General features: G+C 41.7%; 1 protein-coding gene across 1 annotated transcript in view; it reads right to left on the bottom strand.

The window, feature by feature from the left end:
- Positions 1-24,767, bottom strand: part of STPG2 (sperm tail PG-rich repeat containing 2) — a 453,691-nt gene that overhangs the window by 409,562 nt on the left and 19,362 nt on the right. Inside the window, exons 3-4 of the mRNA XM_061582947.1 lie at positions 15,678-15,833; positions 601-765 (exon numbers count right to left, since the gene is read on the bottom strand). Coding sequence (XP_061438931.1) covers positions 601-765; positions 15,678-15,833 — 321 coding nt within the window. The remainder of the gene's footprint in view (positions 1-600; positions 766-15,677; positions 15,834-24,767) is intronic.

The following is a 24,767-nucleotide window of genomic DNA, read 5'->3' as shown; positions in this document are numbered from 1 at the left end:
TATGAAGGGTCCCTGCACTGGTGAATTTGCCACTACACTACTGAGCACACCATGCTACAATTGCTACAACAGGGAGAAAAATCATTAAGTAGCCCACCAAGACCTTCAGCAGTTTTCAAGTGGTCCATGGGAACAAAAGTTCAGAAACCACTGCTATAAGGAAAAGCCCCCTAGCTTGAAGTGAACTGTTCCACCTCTCCATCTGCTCCTACCTAATGCACTGCCTGCTGGGTCAACAGCTACATAGGGGTTCAGTTGGAGTGAGTTTCCATGTCAGAACAAGTTATCATGTCCCAGTGATCTATTTAGAAATCCAAAAACCCTCCATTGGTGAGCAGGAACTGGGAAAGTGAAGTCCCTGCAGTGAAGGCCCTGGCTGCTCTGGGGAGTTGTGCTCCAGGAGTGCTGGTTCTGGGAATCCTGTTAAGGAGGGATCCTAGTTATCAGGTTCAAGCCCACTAATAGGGCTTGAGTCTAGCATCTCCATCACTGATGCTGCCTCACCTCACCTGACTAGTTCCTCCCTGTGTCCCAAGTCATGGCTGCTGCCTGAGGCCCAGGACGTGACATCCATAATACAAGGATTTTAAAATTACTTACAGTTTTTGTCTGATAGTATGCTGGACCCAAAGTACTGTCTCTTGCAGGAGGATTATGTTTTATAAGAGTGCCATCCTCAGTCTCTTCATAACCAAACGCTTGCCCTTGGGAAGGAATAGATGGTGCCTCCGACTTCCGGAAGATTTTGATACACTCTGCAAGTTTCTGTAGAAACAAACGAAATGTGCCTCATAACAGTTATAGCACATTCCTCTTAACAGCTCAGCATAATATGAGACTGACCATGTCCAGTGTAATTGACCTTAAAAAAGAATATCCTTTGCACTTCTTAACAAATACTCTTTATAAGTAATGAACTCTACACATTTGATGAAAATATATTAAAATACAAATATTTTTACAACACTGTCCAACTTGCAAATAAACAAAACTTTCAGAAGTGGAACCTGCAACAAAATGTTACAGTGTGGATGACACCCCACTCCCCTTGTTTCCCATTTTTCTCCCCGTAGTCAGCTAGCAGCAAATGCAAACGCAGTCCTCAATGATGTGGGCTTTGGAAGGGGGGAAGTTTCTCCTGTGGTTTTTTTCCTAAATATTTTTGTACTGCAAATCTCAATTCTGCTAATGCCACCCTCTTGTAATTAGGTGTTGCTATTTCTTATAATTAATCCTACCATATCTTGTAGTTTGGAAAGGCCCAGTACTAGCCACAGAGTGGCTTGTCCCTTATGTATATTTTTATGCCAGACTCCTCATACTATGCTATTGGAAGCAAAACAATAAATACCAGTTAAAAGTCTCAATTTGTGCAGATTAAGGAGATTTAACTATAGTTCTCTGCAAGATGTCACTTCTTTATTTAAAGGAAATGAGCATCTGGATTTTCTGTTTGGTTGACCAGTTTCCTTGGAGTAGAATTCAGGAGATTAAAACAGGCTGCAAACCACATGATACAAGTTTTTTTCAGGAAATAAAATTCAAAATGCACAGTGCTACTTAGTCACAATCCTAAAGCCTAACTCATGAGCAGATGCATTTTACCACAGCTTTACCAAGCGATATACTTTTCAGAATGCTTCATGCATTCAAGGGAGCACCCTTGAGAGTTTTGTCCATATTTAAAGATACATTCAAATGTACTGTAAAAAAAATGCACACATCTGACTCAGGGAGAAAATCTGTGTGCAACAAGACTTCAAAAACATCTCCTAAATTTACAGGTATTTTCTTGGTGTTAAGACACACAGGATACAGGCACAGAATCATAGAGTTGGAAGGGCCAATAAGGCCATCGAGTCCAACCCCCTGCTCAATGCAGGAATCCAAATCAAAGCAGACTCAACAGGTGCCTGTCAAGCTGCCTCCCCTGATCATCCTCATTGCCCTCCTCTAACCTGTTCCAGTTTGTCTGCATCCTTAAAGTGTGATGTCCAGAACTGGACACAGTACTCAAGATGAGGCCTAACCAGTGCTGAATACAAGGGAACCAATACTTCACGTGATTTAGAAACTATATTTCTCGTAATGCAGCCTAAAATAGCATTTGCCTTTTTTGCAGCCACATTGCACTGTTGGCTCATATTCAGCTTGTGATCAGCAACAATTCCAAGATACTTCTTGCATGTAGGATTGCTGAGCCAAGTATCCCCCATCTTATAACTATCCATTTGGTTTCCTTTTCCTAGGTGCAGAACTTTGCATTTATCCCTGTTAAATTTCATTCTGTTGCTTTCAGTCCAGTGCTCCAGGCTATCAAGATCACTTTCAATTTTGTTTGTGTTTTCCAAGGCATTAGCTATCCCTCCTAATTTTGTATAATCTGTAAATTTGATAAGCATTCCTTGCACTTCCTTATCCAAGTCATTAATGAAAATGTTGAAGAGCACGGGGCCCAGGACCAAGCCCTGCAGTACTTCGCTTGTTACCTCCCCCCAGTTTGAAAAGAAGCCCTTAATAAGCACTCTGTAGCCAACTGTGGATCCATCTGGTAGTTGTTTCATCCAGTCCACATTTAGCTAGCTTGCTAATCAGAATATCATGGGACACTTTGTCAAAAGCTTTGCTGAAGTCAATATATATTATGTCCACAGCATTCCCACAGTCTATGAGGGAGGTTATCCAATAAAAAAAATGAGGTAAGATAAGTCTGGCAAGATTTGTTCTTGATAAATCCATGTTGGCTTCTAGTAATCACTGCATTGTTTTCAAGGTGCTTACAGATTGACTGCTTTATAATTTGTTCCATAATTTTCCCAGGGATCAATGTCAGGCTGACTGGTTTGTAGCTCCCCAGTTCCTCCTTTTTGCCTTTTTTTAAGATTGGGACAACATTAGCCCTCCAGTAATCTGGCACTTCACCCATCTTCCATGATTTCACAAAGATAAGGTGATTCCGAGAGTTCTTCAGCCAGTTCCTTCAATACTCTAGGATGCAGTTCATCGGGCTCTGCAGATCTGAACTCATTGAAAGTTATTAGGTATTCTTTGACCATTTGTCTATCAATCTCAAGCTCCAATCCTGCCCCTTCAACTTCAGGTTTCCAAGGAGAGTCTTAGACCCTCTTTTGGGAGTAGACTGAGCCAAAGTAGGAATTGAGCACTTCTGCCTTTTCTTCGTCATCTGTTATCAGTCTGCCATCCTCATTGAGTAGCTGTACCATCATTTCTTTTCTCTGTCTTTTACTATGGATGTACCTGAAGAAAGCTTTTTTGTTGCTTCTGGCTTCTCTCGCTAACCTCAGCTCATTCTCAGCTTTAGCCTTCCTGACACCATCCCTGTAATTCTGTGCTACCTGTCTGTACTGTTCCTTTGTGGCCTGGCTTTCCTTCCACTTCCTGTATGTGTCCTTTTTTTGTTTTCAGGTCATCTCTAAGCTTTTTGTGATGCCACATTGGCTTCTTCTGCTGTCTCCCCCTTTGTTCCTTGACAGAATTGTTTGCCATTGTGCCTTTAGAATTTCCTCTTTTAGAAACTCCCACCCATCTTGGACTCCTTTTCTCATTAGGGTCGCTTGCCAGGGAACCTTAACTAATCATTGTTCTGAGTTTATTAAAATCGGCTTTCTTGAAGTACATGTATGGCTACCCTCAGCTTTTGCTTCCTTCAAAATCAAAAACCCTAGTATAGCATGGTCACTTTCCCCCAGAGTTCCTGTAACTGCCACTTCATCTACAAAGTAATCTCTGCTGGTTAGAATCAAGTCAAGGATAGTCAATCCTCTAGTTGCTTCCTCCACTTTCTGTAGGAGAAAGTTATCTTCAACACAAGTCAAGAATTTCTTGGAGGGGCCATATTTGGCAGAATTTGTCTCCCAACAGATATCGGGGTAACGGAAGTCCCCCATTACATCATGCTTCCTCAAAACATTGCCAATTTGCTTTGCAAAAGTTTCATCTTCATCTTCTCCTTGATTGGGTGGTCAGTAGTAGACTCCAACCACCATGTTTCTTTTAATCCTTGCCCCATTTATTTTAATCCAGATACTCTCAGTGGAGCTACTGAGCTCATCCTCCTGTATTTCTGTACAGGGATATATATTTTTAACATAGAGGATGACTCTGTCTCCTTTTCTATTCCTTCTGTTCGTTTTGAACAGGTTATATCCTTCAATCACTGTGTTCCAGTCATGGGAGTCATCCCACCAAGTTTCTGTTATACCTATCAAGTCATATTTACTCTCCTGTATTAAGAGGTCAAGTTTGTCCTGTTTGTTTCCCATACTCTGAGCATTAGTAGACAGACATCCAAGATGATGTGATTTACTGCCTGAAGACTATTACTGGGCTCCGTTAGAGCCATTCCCTCAGTTCCTCTTACTATGCACAAGCCTTTGTTAATCAAGAGTGCCAATTTACAAACGCAAAGAGTTTTAAGAGTATATTTCCCCCTCTTGTACAGTACAGCAGCTATTTACATTACAAGCTACTTTTGAACCTCTTTGGATAGATGCCTCCCTGAGAAACAGACCCAGATCTCTGTAGAAGACATGCAGGGCATAGCAGACTTCCTTAATATTACAGCAGCCACAATACGAGTGGCTGTAGCAAGGCAGGTCTTCCAGATGTTACAAGGGGAAGCTCGCAAGACTCAGAGCCTGTTGGACAAACACTGAGATAGGAAGCTCTTTGAAATGTTGAAGCAGGTTAGTGAGGTGTGAGGCACTAAGACAAGTATGGGAAATTTGCAGTCTTCCAGATGTTGTTGGACAACAATCCCATCGGTTTGACTGCAATGCCAATGGTCAGGGATGTTGAAGGTGGTCCAATAACATCCGGAAGGCTCTCCATCCCTGCACTAAAAGAAGGAACTCAGGGAAGAGGGGAACTTGAAAATATGGCCAAGAAGCACTCCAACCTGGCCTCCAATAGTCTAAGGGCATCATTACCAAAAAAGGAAAAGACAGTGGCCCCTATCCCTCTATGCCATGCTCCAGTGATTCTTCTCACTCCCCTATGAAATGAAGCTGATGATGTGGACAAGGGCCAGTGGTCAAATGAAAGAAGAAGTCCTGCAGTGCACATACTGTAGGGCCCCACTCGTATGGCGGGTTACGTTCCAGACCCCTGCCAAAAAGTAAAAACCGCTGAAAAGCAGAACACATTGAATAGAATGGCATGCGATGCCTGAAAACCACCATAAAAGCAGAACAAGCGCCCTATGAGTGGGGCTTTAGTCTAATTGCGTCTAACTGAGACCACCGCATTAGCAAAGCGCTGTAAAGCAGGGCCCTACTGTAGATCTAATGCATTCTTATTTCTAATTGGGGGCAATGTAGCGTAGAGGCAGAGCTTGGAAAAGTTACTTTTTTGAACTACAATTCCCATCAGCCCCAGCCAAGTATGGCCACTGGATTGGGCTGATGGGAGTTGTAGTTCAAAAAAGTAACTTTTCCAATCTCTGCGTAGAGGCTATATGTTTCATTAGTCTTTCAGCATGGATTGACTTCCAAGGGGACACCAGAAGTCCTGAAGTTAACATACTGATGATCTTGACCCCAGAACCAAATATATAGTTAGCAGGTTTTGCATCTAACATGAATCTTAAGGGAATTCTTTAAAAAATGACATGTTTCTTGTGTGGTGCATGAAATTTACATGCTTTGGATTTAACTAATCCACCCTTACATCTGCAGTATCTTGAGATCTGTAGTGCAAAGAATAAAAAGTAGTCCAAAAAGATGTAAGGAAAATATGTAACACAAGTGGGAAATTTTCTTCAAGCTGGATTATGTTTGTCTTCCTGTATTAAGTGGAGTATATTCTGAAAGAGCTTTTTACATTAGTCTGAAATAACAAATTTAGCAATCCTTGAAATACACAGTGCAGTTGTTGTGCTATGGCAACAGCAATACAGGTCACTAATCTTTCATCAGAAATGGGGCGCAGTTCCACTGCTACCCCGAAATCCACCCAAGAATCACAGCATCCATCACAGGTTGAAACATTTCCAAAACAGATCCAGAACCAACTTCTTTCTGGCATGTTCTGGACCCCAGCAGAAACAAATGAAGGCCTCTGAAGAAGTGAGCAGAAAGTGTTTTTCACTTCCCTGCCCTGCCTCAGAGACCTCGGGCACTCATGAGATTCCTACCTTGCATACCACAAGGCAAGAGAAGAGATCTTTTACATTCACTCAGTGCAAAATTCTGATGGCTTCCATACTAAAATGTAACAAAAATGGGAACTCCACAAAGAAACTGGAAATAGAAGCAAAAAGCAATGGGGTAGTCAAAATAAGTACTTATTGATCCAACACATTTCTGACCCTATAGAAGTATTCTGACTATTGGCTTTTGGCTTTTATCCTATAGCCCTAAAACACAGATTCCTTACTATATAGGATTGATATTCTCAGTGTTCTACCAATGGTGCCCCAACATTGTGATGTTTAATGTTGTTAATATATTCTCCTATTCTAATTTTAAGTTGTTTTACATGCTTTATTTATTTAGTTGGATACATTTATATCCCGCCCTTCCCCCCAAAGAATCCCAGAGTGGCAAGCCTGTCAATAAACTTCGTGGTGAGGTTTAGACTGATGACTCCAATCATTCCCTGCAGAAGCGATGGACAGATTAAGATGGTCTGCCCCCAGAGACTAATGGAATCCACAGGACTTCTGAATGCCCTGGGGGAGTTCCCAGTAGATAGAGCAGGTGACTCTGTTGAACCCCTTGTCAGGTTGTGGAACAGCAAGGTGCATCAGGCTCTTGACACGGTTGCCCCCAAGCACCCTCTCTGGCATTGTGGAGCCCAGGATGCACTTTGGTACACCAGAGAGCTAAGGACAATGAAACAGGCTGGACAACAGCTAGAGCCCAAGTGGCGAAAGATGTGTTGTGAGGCTGATTGGGCACATGTAAAACATCATAACAGTGACTACTGTGTGGGGGTGAGGGCAGCAAAGAAGGCCAACTTCTCTGCCACCATCTCATCCTCAAGAAGATGTCCAGTGGAGTTTTTCCATATTGTCAAGGATTTGTTGACATCAACTCCAAGAAATGGAGTTTTGACCCTTCGAAGGTCCACTTTGAATTGTTTTCAAGGCACTTTGAGGGTAAAGTTGCCCACCTCCATAGCAGTCTTGATGCCCCCTCCACATCTACTGTGGTCCCCAGTGAGGTGTCCAGTGCAACATCTACTGCAACTTCTTGGGAACGGTTTCAGTTGATGCGGCTTGATGATGTAGACAAGGTGCTTGTGATGATGCGGCCAGCAACATGTTCTCTCAACCCTTTCCCTTCTTGGCTTATTAAAGCTTGCCGAGGGGATTTGACCAAGTGGATCCAGAGTGTAGTCAACGCATCATTGTGGGAGGGAGTGGTTCCAGCTGCCCTGAAACAGGCAGTGATCCGACTGCTCCTGAAAAAGCCCACCCTGGACCCATAGGTTTGAGAAAACTACCACCCCATCGCAAATACCCCCTTCTTAGGAAAGGTGATTGAGAGGGTTGTGGCACAACAATTGCAAGTACTTTTGAATGAAACAGATCATCTTGACCCATTCCAATCTGGGTTCAGGCCTGGCTATGGGACTGAATCGGCCTTGGTCACCTGGATGGATGCCCTTTATCAGGAGGATAGGGGGAGTGCAACCTTGTTATTCTTACTTGATCTCTCAGCAGGTTTGATAATATTGACCACAGTATCCTTCTGGGCCGACTTGGTGAGATGGGTATTGGAGGCACTGTTTTACAGTGCTTCCAATCCTAACAGGGTTGTTTTCAGAGAATAGCATTGGATGATTGTCTTTTGGCCCCCTGGCAGTTGTGCTGTGAGGTACCACAGGGTACCATCTTGTCCCCCATGCTGTTTAGCATCTATATGAAGCCCATGGGAATGCTCATCAGGAGATTTGGGGCAAGGTGTCAGCAGTACACTGACAATACCCAGCTCTATTTCTCTGTAACATGTGAATCGGGAGAGGCCGTGCAAGCCCTGGACTGCTGCCTGGACTCAGTGGTGAGCTGGATGAGGGCCAATAAACTTGACTCTCAATCCTAGCAAGACGGAGATACTATGGGTTGGTGGTTCTTGAGTTTGGATAATTGGTCAGTTCCCTGCTTTGGATGGGGTCATACTCCCTCTGAAAGAGCAGGTCCGTAGTCTGGGGGTGCTCCTGGATCCATCTTTGTCACTAGAGGCCCAGGTGACCTCCGTGGCTAGGAGTGCTTTTCTCCAGCTTCGGCTGGTAAGACAGCTGTAGCCATTTGTGGACTGGGATAGCCTGACCACTGTTGTCCATGCACTGGTAACATCCAGGTTGAATTACTGTAATGTACTCTATGTGGGGCTGCCCTTGAAATCAGTAAGGAAGCTGCAGCTGATGCAAACTATGGCAGTGAGACTGCTCACTGGGGCACGGTATTGCCAACATGTCACTCCACCACTGAAAGAATTGCACTGGCTACCGTTTAGCTACTGGGATAAGTTCAAGATTCTAGTTTTATTAATACAAAGCCCTATACAGCTTGAGACCAGGATACCTGAAAGACCGTCTTATCCCTTATATGCCCAGTCGATCAATGCGCTCTGATGGTGAGGCCTCCTGCAGACACCATCTTACCAGGCAGTCCATTCCACACAACATAGCAAACAGACCTTTAGCATAGTAGCACCTACCCTTTTGAATTCCCTCCCCTTAAATATTAGACAGGTGACATCTCTGCTATCTTTCTGGTGCCTACTGAAGACCTTCCTCTTTCAACAAGCCTTTTAAGCAGAGCCCTTATCATACTCTGGGTCTATGTTGGAATTGCTTTTTAATGTTTTTAAACTTTCTTTTTTTAAAAATAGATATTTTTAAAGCTTTAATATATATATATATAGTTTTAATATGTTTTTAATTGTGGTTTTGTTTTAATATATTTTAAAGTCTGTTTTTAGGATGTGTTAAGTGTTTTAATGCTTTTGTTTGCCGCCCTGGGCTCCTACTGGGAGAAAGGGCATGATATAAATCTAATAAATAATAATAATAATAAATACAATTAAAACATCTAAAAACAGCTTAAAAACAACCTTCTAAAAACAGTTTAAAACTTCTCAAAAACAAGATTTAAAAATAATAATTGTAGGCTTGCCAGGAACAATCTTTCAGCCACAAAATGCCTACATAAACAGGAATGTTTTTAGATCCTTCCTAAAAACAAATAATGAGGGAGACAGACACACCTCACTACGGAGGGCATTCCATAAATGGAAAACCACTACCAAAAAGACCGTCAAGGGTCACCACCAACTGGCAACCCCATTTACATATATGTATACCATTTTCATTACATTTGGTATATATATATATTCACTAATAGGCAAAAAAACCCCTTGCGGTTTAAGAACGTACATATAGCCCACAGATATTTCTATCCAACTTTAAAAAACAGGGAAATTGGGGAGCTATAGTGAATGCACCAGGGGAGCAGGAGACCTGACCTCCTCTCTGAGATACTGGACTGCCCTACAAATTTGTCAAAATGAAAACACAATTTGGGTTCGTCTTTCACAGTCCAATCCACTTGCTGTGTAGCTTGGAAGAATTTGGTAACGTGCCTCGGAGCAGTATCATTGCTTTTCAGCATTTCCCCCTCCTACAGCAGGCACATGTAGACTCCCACCCAAATTTAAAGCAAAGCTGTCCCTGGCCACATCCATGTTGTTGTTGTTATGTGCGTTCAAGTCGATTGTGACTTATGGCAACCCTATGAATCAGCGACCTCCAAGAGCATCTGTCATGAACCACCCTGTTCAGATCTTGTAAGTTCAGGTCTGTGGCTTCCTTTATGGAATCAATCCATCTCTTGTTTGGCCTTCCTCTTTTTCTACTCCCTTTTGTATTTCTCAGCATTATTGTCTTTTCTAGTTAATCAGGTCTACTCATTATGTGTCCAAAGTATGATCAGCTCAGTTTCATCATTTTAGCTTCTAGTGATAGTTCTGGTTTAATTTGTTCTAACACCCAATTATTTGTCTTTTTCGCAGTCCATGGTATGTGCAAAACTCTCCTCCAGCACATTTCAAATGAGTTAATTTTTCTGCCTTTTTCACTGTCCAACTTTCACATCCATACATAGAGATCGGGAATACCATGGTCTGAATGATCCTGACTTTGGTGTTCAGTGATACATCTTTGCATTTGAGGACCTTTTCTAGTTCTCTCACAGCTGCCCTACCCAGTCCTAGCCTTCTGATTTCTTGACTATTGTCTCCATTCTGGTTAATGACTGTACCAAGGTATTGATAATCCTTGACAAGTTCAATGTCCTCATTGTCAACTGTAAAGTTACATAAATCTTCTGTTGTCATTACTTTAGTCTTTTTGATGTTCAGCTGTAGTCCTGCTTTTGCGCTTTCCTCTTAAACTTTCATCAGCATTCGTTTCAAATCATTACTGGCTTCTGCTAAGAGTAAGGTATCGTCGGCATATCTTAAATTATTGATGATTCTCCCTCCAATTTTCACACCTCCTTCATCTTGGTCCAATCCCGCTTTCCGTATGATATGTTCTGCATACAGATTAAACAAATAGGGTGATAAAATACAACCCTGTCTCACACCCTTTCCGATGGGGAACCAATCGGTTTCTCCATATTCTGTCCTTACAGTAGCCTCTTGTCCAGAGTATAGGTTACGCATCAGGACAATCAGATACTGTGGCACCCCCATTTCTTTTAAAGCATTCCATAGTTTTTCATGATCTACACAGTCAAAGGCTTTGCTGTAATCTATAAAGCAAAGGGTGATTTTCTTCTGAATTTCCTTGCTCCATTCCATTATCCAACGTATGTTTGCCATATGATCTCTGGTGCCTCTTCCCTTTCTAAATCCAGCTAGTTCCATATATGGTAAGAGCCTTTGTTGTAGAATATTGAGCATTACTTTACTTGCATGGGATATTAAGGCAATAGTTCGAAAATTACTGCATTCTCTGGGATTCCCTTTCTTTGGAATTGGGGTGTATATTGAACGCTTCCACTCTGTGGGCCATTGTTTAGTTTTCCATATTTGTTGACAAATTTTTGTCAAAATTTGGACAGATTCAGTCTCAGTAGCTTGTAGCAACTCTATTAGTATGCCATCTATTCCTGCTGATTTGTTTCTTCCAAGATTTTTAAGAGCAGCTTTCACCTCACATTCAAAAATTTCTGGTTCTTCATCATATGGTTCTTCCTTGAACGAATCTGTCATCCTGGCATCTCTTCTTCAGTGTATTGCTTCCATGTTCCTTTTATTTCATCTCGGTCAGTCAGTGTGTTCCCGTTGATTACTGAACATCCCTACTCGTGGTTTAAATTTCCATTTCTCTAATCTTTTGGAATAGGGCTCTTGTTCTTCCCATTTTGGTGTCCTTTTCTATTTCTATACAATAACTATTGTAATAGTTTTCTTTGTCCCTATGTACTAGTCATTGTATAGTAGCATTTAGGATTCTGACTGTGTTTCTATCTCCTTTTGCTTTCCTTCTCTCTAACCATTTGAAGAGTTTCTTCAGTCATCCATTGAAGTCTTTCTCTCTTTTTAACAAGAGGTATTGTCTTTTTGCATTCTTCTCTGAAAATGTCCCTGACTTCAGTCCATAGTTCTTCTGGTTCTCTGTCAACTAAGTTTAAAGTCCCAAACCTGTTCCTTATTTGATCGTTGTATTCTTCTGGGATGTTATTTAAACTGTATTTTGCCATTATGAGTGCTTTGTTGTTCTTCTTTAGCTTTACTCTGATTTTCGATACGATCAGCTGATGATCTGTACCGCAGTCTGCTCCTGGTCTTGTTTTTGCAGAAAGTATGGAACTTCTCCATCTTCTGTTTCCAATTATATAATCAATTTGATTCCTATATTGACCATCTAGTGATGTCCACGTGTACAGTCGTCTTTTTGGTTGCTCAAAAACTGTGTTGGCAAGAAACAAATCATTGGCTTCACAGAATTCAATAAGTCTTTCTCCTGCTTCATTTCTGTCACCTAAGCCCCATTTCCCCACAATTCCTAGTTCTTCTCTGTTCCCTACTTTTGCATTCCAGTCCCCCACGATTATCATCATATCTTGTTTTGGTGTGATCAATTTCCTCCTGTACGTCTGCGTAAAATCTCTCCAATTCTTCTTCTTCTGCATTTGACGTTGGAGCATAGACTTGGATGATGGTTAATAGGTTTCCCGTTTATTCTCATTGATATCACTCGCTCAGACCTTGCGTTGTAGCTCCTAATTGCATTTGCTACATCACTTCTCACTATTAAAGCAACCCCGTTTCTTCTTGATTTCTCATTTCCTGCATAAAATATTTTGTAGTTCCCTGATTGAAAATGTCCCACTCCTGTCCATTTTAATTCACTAGTGCCAAGTATTGTAATGTTGATACATTCCATTTCTTGCTTGACAATTTCTAACTTTCCCTGGTTCATGCTTCTCACATTCCATGTTCCTATTGTGTGTGCCATACAACTTCGGACTCTCCTTTCACATCTGTGCACATCAGCCTCTGGGCTTCCTTTCGGCTTTGATCCAGCTGCATCATTAGTCACAGCGCTACTCATACTTGTCCTTTGTTCTTCTCCAGTAGCTCGCTGAGTGCCTTCTGACCTGGGGGTCTCATCTTCCAGGACTATCTTGTGTTGCATTTTGGATACTCTGTTCATAGGGTTTTCGTGGTAAGAGGTATTCAGAGGTGGTTTACCATTGCCTTCCTCCGAGTCTGGATGCATCTTAGTCTGGTGTCTCAGCTTTGACTATTCCACCTTGGGTGCCCCTGCTAGAAGTCTAGCCTCTTGGTCTAGACTCCTGACGGCATTGCTCTCAGCTTCTTCAATGTTCTCAAACCCCCTCACCACCTTAAAGTGTGCATCCTAAAGGAGGGGCCACATCCATACCAGACTGTTATTTCACTTTGGACAGTCATGGCTTCTCTCAAAGAATCCTGGGAAGTGTAGTCAGTGAAGGGTGCTAAGAGTTGCTAGGAGACGCCCTGTTCCCCTCACAGACCTTCAATCAGAGAGGCTGATGGTTAAACCACTCTGGCCACTGGAGCTCTGTCAGTGGAATAGGAGTCTCCTCTCAGCACCCTTCACAAACTACACTTCCCAGGATTCTTTGGGGGAAGCCATGACTGTCTCAAGTGAAATCAAAGTCCGGTGTGGGTGTGGCCCCAATTAGGCAAGCCAAGCAGCTGTGAGTCTGGCTTTTAGAACACTGACAGTTGGTTCTTACTGAGCATGCCTGACGTTATCACTGATACAAGCCAAAATTTCATAAATTAATTAAAAATCAGCCAGGCATTTTTTAAAAACTTTTAAACTGCAGAAGATGAAGGTCAGGGTATGGGGCAAGGTCAGTAATGGGATTACAGGTCCTCTGTGAACATGACTGATTTTTAATGAATTTCAACAGATTATGAGAACTCTGACAGAAAAAAGTCCAAAAGGGGTCTGGTTTTTTTCTTCTTTTTAGACTTTGAACACTCTTTTCTCACTGACTGTTTTGTGTATCGCCATGGAAATTGAGAGGGTTATTAAGCAAGCATTTCTGAGTTCAGCAGTATATGTTTTGTAAGGTTTTGTTTTGAAATGAGCTTATGGGAAGCATCAGAATGGCATGGGGGTATTTTCAATTTAACATTGCGGAATGTGAAAAATCCATGCTGACTATAGTATACACGAGAATTTGAACTTCCTCTGTTCCATTGGAATACTTTCTTGAAGGATGTAGGCTGTATTTTCTAAAAATTGTTTTTGAATATGGGGTACCAATTGCTCTGCTGTTCAAGTCTATTATGATTACTCCTATATACATTATGGAGAGATTTTTATACACTATACTATTCAGTTCTATAATTAAAAATATTTTTTAAATTTATTTTAGATTTCCCTGAAGGACAACAAGTAGGGTCTGAAATGTGTTGGATCAATAAGTATTTATTTTGACTACCCTATTGCTTTTCGCTTCACCTTCGATTCCACACTAGGATGCAGATGTAACACATGGTTGAAGTCCCCAGATAATACAGTAAGAGAATGAAATAAACACACACACATACACCTTACCGAATCAGAAACATTTGGGTGCACAGGAAGCACTACATAGCACCCACAACAAAAGTGCTCTTCAACATTTTTATTAATGACTTGGATGAAGAGGTGTAGGGAATGCTTATCAAATTAGATGATACAAAATTGGGAGGGATAGCCAATACCTTGAAAGACAGAAACAAAATTCAAAAGGATCTTGATAGGCTGGGGCATTGGGCTGAAAACAACAGAATGAAATTTAAAAAGGATAAGTGCAAAGTTCTACACCTAGGAAAAATAAACCAAAAGCCCAGTTATAAGATGGGGGATACTTGGCTCAGCAGCACTACATGCAAGAAGAATCTTGGGATTGTTGTTGATCACTAGCTGAATATGAGCCAACAGTGTGATGTGGCTGCAAAAAAAGGCAAATGCCATTTTAGGCTGCATTAACAGAAGTATAGTTTCCAAATCACGTGAAGTATTGGTTCCCCTGTATTCAGCACTGGTTAGGCCTCATCTTGAGTACTGGACACCACACTGTAAGAAGGATGCAGACAAACTGGAACAGGTTCAGTGGAAGCAACGAGGATGATCAGGGGACAAGAAAAAAAGTACTGTGAGGAGAGACTAAAAGAACTGGGCATGTTTAGCCTTGAGAAGAGAAGACTGAAGGGAGATATGATAGCACTCTTCAAGTACCTGAAAGGTTGACACAAAGAGGAGGGCTAGGATCTCTTCTCAATCATCCCAGAGTGCAGGACACAAAATAATGGGCTCAAGTTGCAGGAAGCCACATTTCAACTGAACATCAGGAGAAACTTCCTAACTGTTAGAGCGGTATGACAAGGGAACCAATTACCTAGGGAGGTGGTGGGTTCTCCAACACTGGAGGCATTGAGGAGGCAGGTGGACAGGCACCTGTCGGGTATTCTTTAATTTGGATTCCTGCATTGAGCATCAGAGTGTTGGACTACGACCTGGGAGACCAGGATTCGAATCCCCACACAGCCATGAAGCTCACTGGGTGACCTTGGGCCAATCACTGCCTCTCAGCCTCAGAGGGAAGCAATGGTAAACCACCTCTGAATACCACTTACCAGGAAAACCCTATTCATAGGGTCGCCATAAGTCAGAATCGACTTGAAGGCAGTCCATTTCATGACCTTGGTTTGGAGGGGGGGTACTTTTACTACCTTGCACTTCCTGGATCAGAATGCATTGGAGGAAGTCATTCCAGCTTCCCCAATATTCTCAGGAGTTTTGACAAAAAGGAATAATTGTTTTCTGCTCCGCCAAAATACACCAGAAGATTGCTGTTTCATCATATTGATCATTAAGGTAGAATCATATGGATATTTGGTAGTTGGGACTGGAGTACCGAAATCCATTGCAGGTAGCAGAGTTAGATACAAGGGCAATAGGAGGATACTACAGAGACTTTCAATTGCAGCAGACATCTCTCTGAATTTCTCTGTATACTCAGGCATATCCTTTTTTTTCCTTCAGAGAACATATCTCCATGTAGGAAAAATATCATGTATAAAGCAGCCATCAGTTCTGGAAGACAATATAACAAGATTTTAATTCTTTTTAATTATATATTTTTTATGCTGACATACCTGTGCTGCAGAGATTTTAGACAGTCTCTTTGCCCTACTGATGTCTTGACTCATTGATGGAGGTTGGCAATATGTTCCAGGACCAGGGGTATCAGCACGGATCTCTTTGAAACGCTTCTCTTTATACTGAGGACTTAGCCCCCCTTTAATAATTTTCTGGAATTAAAAAAATTAAAGGAAAATGGTACATGAGTGTGACAACCATCACTGTTTATAAAGCACAATCCATATAGAAGGCCTGCCAAGAGGCAGGTACAGAGGACATTGACATACCTGACCCACAACCATAGGGCCCTAACCTTGAATTTTTTAAAAATAGGTAAGTCTCTAGCCCTATTAGAAAGAAAGTTAATGAAGCAAAATGAGCAAGTATCCTTTGAAGCAATTTTTGTGAGATGAGACAGTCTGGCTGCTGTCATTTTTCAGTGATTTTATTTCACTGGTTTTATCCAATGAGTGAAGTCAGAGATGTGACTGACAAGTGAGTTGTCTGGACACCAGACTATAGGACTACCTGAGGGCTTAAAGAGCTGCTGGCTTTCCCCTCCATTTTAGTGCACTTCTTGTAATCTCTTATTCTTTAAACCATGTAATACATGTGGACATCACCAAATGGTCAATATAGGAATTAAATTGATTATATAATTGGTGGAAGAAGTTGGAGAAGCTCCATACTTTCTGCGGAAACAAGGCCAGGAGCAGACTGCGGTACAGATCATGAAACTGTAATATCAAAAATCAGAGTAAAGCTAAAGAACAAAGAAATACTTTAAATAAGTAAATAAATAAATAAATAAATAAATAAATAAATAACAACAAAGCACTCATAATGCCAAAATACAATTTAAATAACAGCCCAGAAGAACATAAAGATCAAATAAGGTACAGATTTGAGGCTTTAAACTTAAGTTGACAGAAAACCAGAAGAACTATAAATTGAAGTCAGAGACATTATCAGGGAAGAATTCAAAAAGACAATACCTCTAGTTAAAAAGAGAGAAAGACCTCAATGGATGACTGAAGAAACTCTTAAAATGGTTAAAGAGAGAAGGAAAGCAAAAGCAAAAGGAGACAGCAACATGGTCAGAACCCTAAATTCAATAATACAGCAACTCGTGTATAGGGACAAAGAGAACTATTACAATAGCTACTGTATAGAAATAGAAGAGGACAACAAAAAAGGTAGAACAAGAGCCCTATTCCAAAAGATTAGAGAAATGAAAGGGAAATTTAAACCAAGAGTCGGGATGTTGAAAAATCAAAAGGGGAACACACTGACTGACCGAGATAAAACAAAATAGAAGCAATACACTAAAGATGGAATACATGCAAGATGGAGCAATACATTAAAGAACTTTATAAAATAGATGCAAGGGTGACAGATTCATTCACGGAGGAACCATATGATGAAGAACCAAAAGTTTTAGAATGTGAGGTGAAAGCTGCTCTTAAAAATCTTGGAAGAAACAAATCACCAGGAACAGAAGATATACCAACAGAGTTGCTACAAGTTACTGAGACTGAATCTGTCCAAATTTTGACAAAACATTGTCAACAAATATGGAAAATAAAACAATGGCCCACAGAGTGGAAGTGTTCAATATACATCCCATTTCCAAAGAAAGGGGATCCCAGGGAATGAAGTAATTATCGAACTATTGCCTTAATATCCCATGCAAGTAAAGTAATGCTCAAGATTCTACAACAAAGGCTTTTACCATATATGAAGGGGAAAATGCCAGACGTCCAAGCTGGATTTAGAAAGGGAAGAGGCACCAGAAATCATATCACAAACATACGTTGGATAATGGAACAGAGCAAGGAATTTCAGAAGAAAATCACCCTGTGCTTTATAGATTACAGTAAAGGCTTTGATTGTGTAGACCATGAAAAACTATAGCAGGTTTTAAAAGAAATGGGGGTGCCACAGCATCCGATTGTTCTGATGCACAACCTGTACTCTGGACAAGAGACTACTGTAAGGACAGAATACGGAGAAACTGATTGGATCCAAATTGGAGAGCATGTGAGAAAGGGGTGTATTTTATCACCCTATTTGCTTAATCTATATGCAGAAGATATACGGAAAGCAGGTTTGGACCAAGTTGAAGGAGGTGTGAAAATTGGAGGGAGAAATATCAATAATTTAAGATATGCACACATACCATACTACTAGCAGAAACTAGGAATGATTTGAAATGAATGCTGATGAAAGTTAAAGAAGAAAGCACAAAAGCAGAACTACAGTTGACAATGAGGACAATGCGGATAACATGGACCATGAAAAAGACAAATAACTGGATGTTAGAACAAATTAAACCATAACTATCACTAGAAGCTAAAATGATGAAACTGAGGTTATCATACGTTGGATGAGAAGACATATTCACTAGAAAAGACAACAACTCTGGGAAAAACAGAAGGGAGCAGAGAGAGGAGGGCCAAACAAGAGATGGATTGATTCCAGAAAGGAAGCCACAGGCTTGAACTTACAAGATCTGAACAGGGTGGTTTACAACAGATGCTATTGGAAGTCGCTGATTCATAGGGCCGGCATTAGTCGAAGTCGACTTGAAGGCACATAACAACAATGGTGGATTTGTCCGAGACCAGGTATTTTCTGCAAATGCTACTACACAATAATTGCGGGTAGATGTTAAAGATCAGACACTTATTATGAATTCACTGTATAGTTTACTTGCAGTACAACAGTATACATGACTACTCAAAAGTAAGTCTTTGTGTTTAATGGGTCCTACTCCCAGGTAAGTGGGTACAAGATTGCAGCCTAGCTTTGGTGTAGGGTTAGCACTGGGAGGAAAGAAGGGGTCTTGCACCTTTAACAGCTGTGTGGCAGGCTGAAATCCAACGGACTAACCCTTTTCTAGTATGAAAATAAAATTATGATTCACCTGTCCACATTTTGTCTGTTAGATATTTTATTATGTGTGTGGCCCCTATTTTATTTTTGGACCCTCCACTCCACCTGCAAAAGAGGACACACAAAAGATATGTATATCTGGGTCCTCCACTGCAAGGGGGTCAGAGGGCCCAATCCACAACAGTGGACTGCATAGCATATTACAAAAAAATAAGAAGATAGGTCTCCAGCCAAGAGGCTCACAAGCTAGAAGATAATACAAGCAAGGCAATAGAATAAGAAGAAAGTAATGGATGGAGAAAAAAGGATTGTGTCAAAGGCTTCATAGAAAAGGGGGGGTTGAGGAGTAATCTAAAAGAAGTTTAAAAAAAAAAAAGGAGGAATCACACAGGTGTTCTGGGAGGCAGAACATTCATGCATAAGGGGCAGTGAGGGAGAAGCCACAAATTATGCAGTCGAGTTTGGGGAAATCACAGGGGTCAGCACACGCAGAGTGCAATGGATGAGCCTCACCTTGGGAAAACCACCTTCACGATCATATCAGGGAGCAGGAGACCTTAGGAGAGATGAGGGTGGTGAAACTGGATGAGCGAAGGTCACAGGCAGGGTTATGTCAGGATACAAGAGTGGAGATATGTTGGGTGGGGAATGGCAATGGAAGGTTTTGAAGGTAAGGATAAGATTACCTTAGGTAAGGATCTGGTTATGGGACAGCATTGAAATATCTTGTAATTATATATATCTTATAATTAGTTTTTTAAACAACAGAAAACCCCCAAAATACCCATTATGGAGATATGGAACTGCCTTACACCATGCTAAATAGTTGTTCCATCTATCCCAGCATATTTTTTTCCAGCTGGCAGTGACTCTCCAGCATTTGAGGTATAAAACTGAACTTTATTTAATTATTATTTGATTTATATCCCACCCTTCATCCCAGCAGGAGCCCAGGGCAGCAAAGAGAAGCGCTAAAAACACTTTAAAACATCATAAAAACAGACCTTAAAATACATTAAAACAAAACGTTAAAAACATTTTTTTAAAAAAGCTTTAAAAACATTTTAAAGGGTTAAAACATTATTTAAAAAAACTTTCACACAAAGCATGTGTTTTTATCACTGAGCTATAGAACATCCCAGTGGTATTGTACATACACATAATAACTTTGATCAAGAGATAAATTAGAGCATTACCATTCAGATATATCCTCTCTTCCTCCTGCCAAACAAACCATCACCTGGAAGGATAATGTAGCTTCTGGGTTGAACCCCCCTCTCTCAATTAGGGATGGGGCAGAACATAAGAACATAAGAAGAGCCTACTGGATCAGGCCAGTGGCCCATCTAGTCCAGCATCCTGTTCTCAAAGTGGCCAACCAGGTGCCTGGGGAAAGCCCGCAAGCAGGACCCGAGTGCAAGAACACTCTCCCCTCCTGAGGCTTCCGGCAACTGGTTTTCAGAAGCATGCTGCCTCTGACTAGGGTGGCACAGCACAGCCATCATGGCTAGTAGCCATTGATAGCCCTGTCCTCCATGAATTTGTCTAATCTTCTTTTAAAGCCATCCAAGCTGGTGGCCATTACTGCATCTTGTGGGAGCAAATTCCATAGTTTAACTATGCGCTGAGTAAAGAAGTACTTCCTTTTGTCTGTCCTGAATCTTCCAACATTCAGCTTCTTTGAATGTCCACGAGTTCTAGTATTATGAGAGAGGGAGAAGAACTTTTCTCTATCCACTTTCTCAATGCCATGCATAATTTTATACACTTCTATCATGTCTCCTCTGACCCGCCTTTTCTCTAAACTAAAAAGCCCCAAATGCTGCAACCTTTCCTCGTAAGGGAGTCGCTCCATCCCCTTGATCATTCTGGTTGCCCTCTTCTGAACCTTTTCCAACTCTATAATATCCTTTTTGAGATGAGGCGACCAGAACTGTACACAGTATTCCAAATGCGGCCGCACCATAGATTTATACAACGGCATTATGATATCGGCTGTTTTATTTTCAATACCTTTCCTAATTATCGCTAGCATGGAATTTGCCTTTTTCACAGCTGCTGCACACTGGGTCGACATTTTCATCGTGCTGTCCACTACAACCCCGAGGTCTCTCTCCTGGTCGGTCACCGCCAGTTCAGACCCCATGAGCGTATATGTGAAATTCAGATTTTTTGCTCCAATATGCATAATTTTACACTTGTTTATATTGAATTGCATTTGCCATTTTTCCGCCCATTCACTCAGTTTGGAGAGGTCTTTTTGGAGCTCTTCGCAATCCCTTTTTGTTTTAACAACCCTGAACAATTTAGTGTCGTCAGCAAACTTGGCCACTTCACTGCTCACTCCTAATTCTAGGTCATTAATGAACAAGTTGAAAAGTACAGGTCCCAATACCGATCCTTGAGGGACTCCACTTTCTACAGCCCTCCATTGGGAGAACTGTCCGTTTATTCCTACTCTCTGCTTTCTGCTTCTTAACCAATTCCTTATTCACAAGAGGACCTCTCCTCTTATTCCATGACTGCTAAGCTTCCTCAGAAGCCTTTGGTGAGGTACCTTGTCAAACGCTTTTTGAAAGTCTAAGTATACTATGTCCACTGGATCACCTCTATCTATATGCTTGTTGACACTCTCAAAGAATTCTAATAGGTTACTGAGACAGGACTTTCCCTTGCAGAAGCCATGCTGGCTCTGCTTCAGCAAGGCTTGTTCTTCTATGTGCTTAGTTAATCTAGCTTTAATAATACTTTCTACCAGTTTTCCAGGGACAGAAGTTAAGCTAACTGGCCTGTAATTTCCGGGATCCCCTCTGGATCACTTTTTGAAGATTGGCATTACATTTGCCACTTTCCAGTCCTCAGGCACGGAGGAGGACCCAAGGGACAAGTTACATATTTTAGTTAGCAGATCAGCAATTTCACATTTGAGTTCTTTGAGAACTCTCGGGTGGATGCCATCCGGGCCCGGTGATTTCTCAGTTTTTATATTGTCCATTAAGCTTAGAACTTCCACTCTCGTTACCACTATTTGTCTCAGTTCCTCAGAATCCCTTCCTGCAAATGTTAGTTCAGGTTCAGGGATCTGCCCTATATCTTCCACTGTGAAGACAGATGCAGAAATTCGAATCACTTTGCATTTAAAGCCAAATTTATCAAATTTGCGCTTCCTAAAACAATATGACAACTAAAACACAGTCATTCTTCGTAATTCACCCAAATTTTATGAAGTTCTCCAACCAAACAGTGTTTACAAAAATGCATATATTAGGGCAGCGGTTCCCAAACTTTTTTCCCCATGGACCACTTGAATACTGTTAAGAGTCTTGGCAGACTGCTGTTGTAGCAATTGCAAAGTGCTGTGCTAGACGCTGTATGATTTTCAATCGTATTTTATTGCTTCTTTTGTTGCTTATAGATTGTATTTTATTGTATTGCATAGAATTCAAACTGCAATACAATAAAATACAATATAAGAAGCAATAAAATACAATTAAAAATAAATATGAATATTTAACGTGATGGGCATGCCATGTCCTATCTTCAACCACAAATTCACAGACACGTCCAGACCAACTGAATGAAGCTTGCTGACCACTGGTGTCTGTGGACCACAGTTTGGGAACCCATATATTAGGAGGAAATGTGAATAGCAATGAATATACTGCTTAAAATAACATAAAGATGCATTATATTAGGAGAAATTGCTTGCAAAAATGTGTACATTAGTAAAAACTGCAGACAAAAAATGTGTTTATTAAGAGAAATTCACACTAAAATGCTAAAGAATTTTCATGGGAATTTTTAAAAAATTGCAAATTGCTGCAGAAATCAACTGCATTTAAGACTGCAAAATGAGAAACTGAGAGAACTGAAATTGACAGATCCTTCCATTCTAACTCTCAACATACACACAAGAAAGCAGGGACAGCTCCACTACCACAGCAGCTGGAATGCAACCACCCAAATAATAAAGGCTGCACAGAGACAAGTGATTCCTAGTGTCTGTTCCCATTGCTATTTTAGCCCTGGACTAAAGGTGAGGGAACATCATGTTGTATGAAGCAGAACTTAAAGTCTTACCTCCATCTTATATTTCCTTGGGGAAAGTTGAAAACTTTCCAAAATTATGACACGTCGGTTATTGCAGATGTTTGAACTATGCAACTATGAACAGCTCTAGTGCCATCAATCAATTTAAGGCTTTAGGCTATTAACTACCTTGCCCTCAACCAATTTACTCAATAATTAATGAAAATAAAACTTCAGATATTGTTCACATTTGCTATAAACGGTGTGGAAAAGATGAAAGGATTTCATTGCTTTTTAGTAAACTGGAACTAAAACCTCAAAGGACTATCAACATTTCACGAGGATTTGTTTTTCTTTTTCAACAATAAATGTGTTTCTTCATGCAAAACACATAGCATAGCAGTTATTTTCATGCTTTTCTTCTTAAACAGTATTGGTGAAATGAGCCAATACCTCTAATGTTTCTTTTTGCAGCTTGATTTTCGGAATTAAAAAAAAATCAGATCTTGCCATAACTCACAACCAAGCACTAACGACATTCCAGTATCAAACCTATTGACTCAGCTTTGAGATCACAACTATAAATGTCTAGCAATTGTAACAGCACCAACCTGCCATTTTTCCCTTGTGTAATCACACCAAAGCAAATTACATCACTCATGCTACCAAGAGGAAGAAATTTAATAAACCACTATTCACAAACATGCATGCTGCCATAATCTCATGATTCTGATGATCACCCCAGTGTAAATGGTATTTTTGGCCCCAAAGTGAATTTAAATCATGTATGTGCAAATATCTGGTCCTCTATTGTTCCTGGGTGATTTAACTTTTCATTCAGACCACCAAAATATGTGACTGAGGTCTTGCAGTTATAGAAACATGGTTACAAAAACATCAAAACACAAATTCAGTTACATGCCCAAGTATAAGTCTGCATCAGGCTCACTATATGGGTGCAGGGGGAGAACTGCACTGAGTAACTCACAGATAAGATGGATCTGCAAAGTACTTTATAAGGATGAGCCAAGCAGAAGCAGGATACTACTGGTGCAGTTTAAGAGGGTGGAGCTGGCAGTAGCAGGACCACAGGGAAGGCCAGAGGAGGATTCGGAGAATTGATACTTCATAGAGATGCTACAACAGATAGCAAAAGGACCTTTAACGAGACACCAAGAAAGGAGTAGATTCTCAAATTAGCATCACAGTCCTACTCAGGGCCAGCCCTAGGCCAGCCGGGGCCCTTGGGCACCAGCCTGCCCTGGGCCCTGGCACATGCACACACACCCCATCTACCTACCTACCAGGCAGGCGGAGGAGCAGGAGGTCAGGTGAGAGGTCGAGCGAGCGAGCAAGCTGGGGGGAGGACAAGCGAGGGAGCCAGCAGGGGTGGAGGGTGAGTGAGCGAGCAAGTGGGTGGGCGGGCCGACGAGTGGGTGGGTAGCGGCAGCTCCCTCCCTGTGATCGATGGCAGGGAGCCTGCCACGAAAAGGGAGCACTACTCCCCCACCATAAAGAGGGGCTCTCGGGCCGGCAGGCAAGCCAGCAGGCGTAGGTGGGCTGGCAAGGGGGTGGGCTGACGAGGGGGTGGGCAGCTCCCTCCCTGCGATCCGTGGCAGCCTGCCGCAGAAGGCGAGTGCTACTCCCCCACCATAACGAGGTGCCCTTGGGATGGTGGGTGAGTGGGGGGAGGGCAAGCAAGGCGGGAGGCTGGGGGGAGAGCAAGCAGGTGGGCCAGTGAGTGGGTGGGCAGCTCCCTCCCTGCGATCTGAGCACTACTCTCCCACCATAATGAGGGGACCTTCAGGAGCCCCAGTGGGCAGCGGGGCCCTCAGCCAGGGCCCCACCTTAAGAGCCATCCCATGTCCTACTAGGTAGAACCCTGTGCAGAGATAATGGACAGAAGCATTACTCCTCCTTGCAAGCCCAGCTCCAGGGTTTCTAAGGCCTGGCAGGATCTCTGTTGGCTATGTTCCCTAAAGCTCAATTAAGGGTCAAGTATGGAGAGGAGCCCCCTCTAGGATGCACACCTTAACGTGGTGAGGGGGTTTGAGAGTGTAGAAGAAGCTGAGAGCAATGCCATCAGGAGACTAGAACATCAAAAAGACTAAAGTAATGACAACAGAAGATTTATATAGCTTTAAAGTTGACAATGAGGACATTGAACTTGTCAAGGATTA

Source organism: Rhineura floridana, chromosome 9 (assembly GCF_030035675.1).
Source record: "Rhineura floridana isolate rRhiFlo1 chromosome 9, rRhiFlo1.hap2, whole genome shotgun sequence".
NCBI classification, from domain to species: domain Eukaryota; kingdom Metazoa; phylum Chordata; class Lepidosauria; order Squamata; family Rhineuridae; genus Rhineura; species Rhineura floridana.
This window is presented reverse-complemented; position numbering and strand designations above follow the sequence as displayed.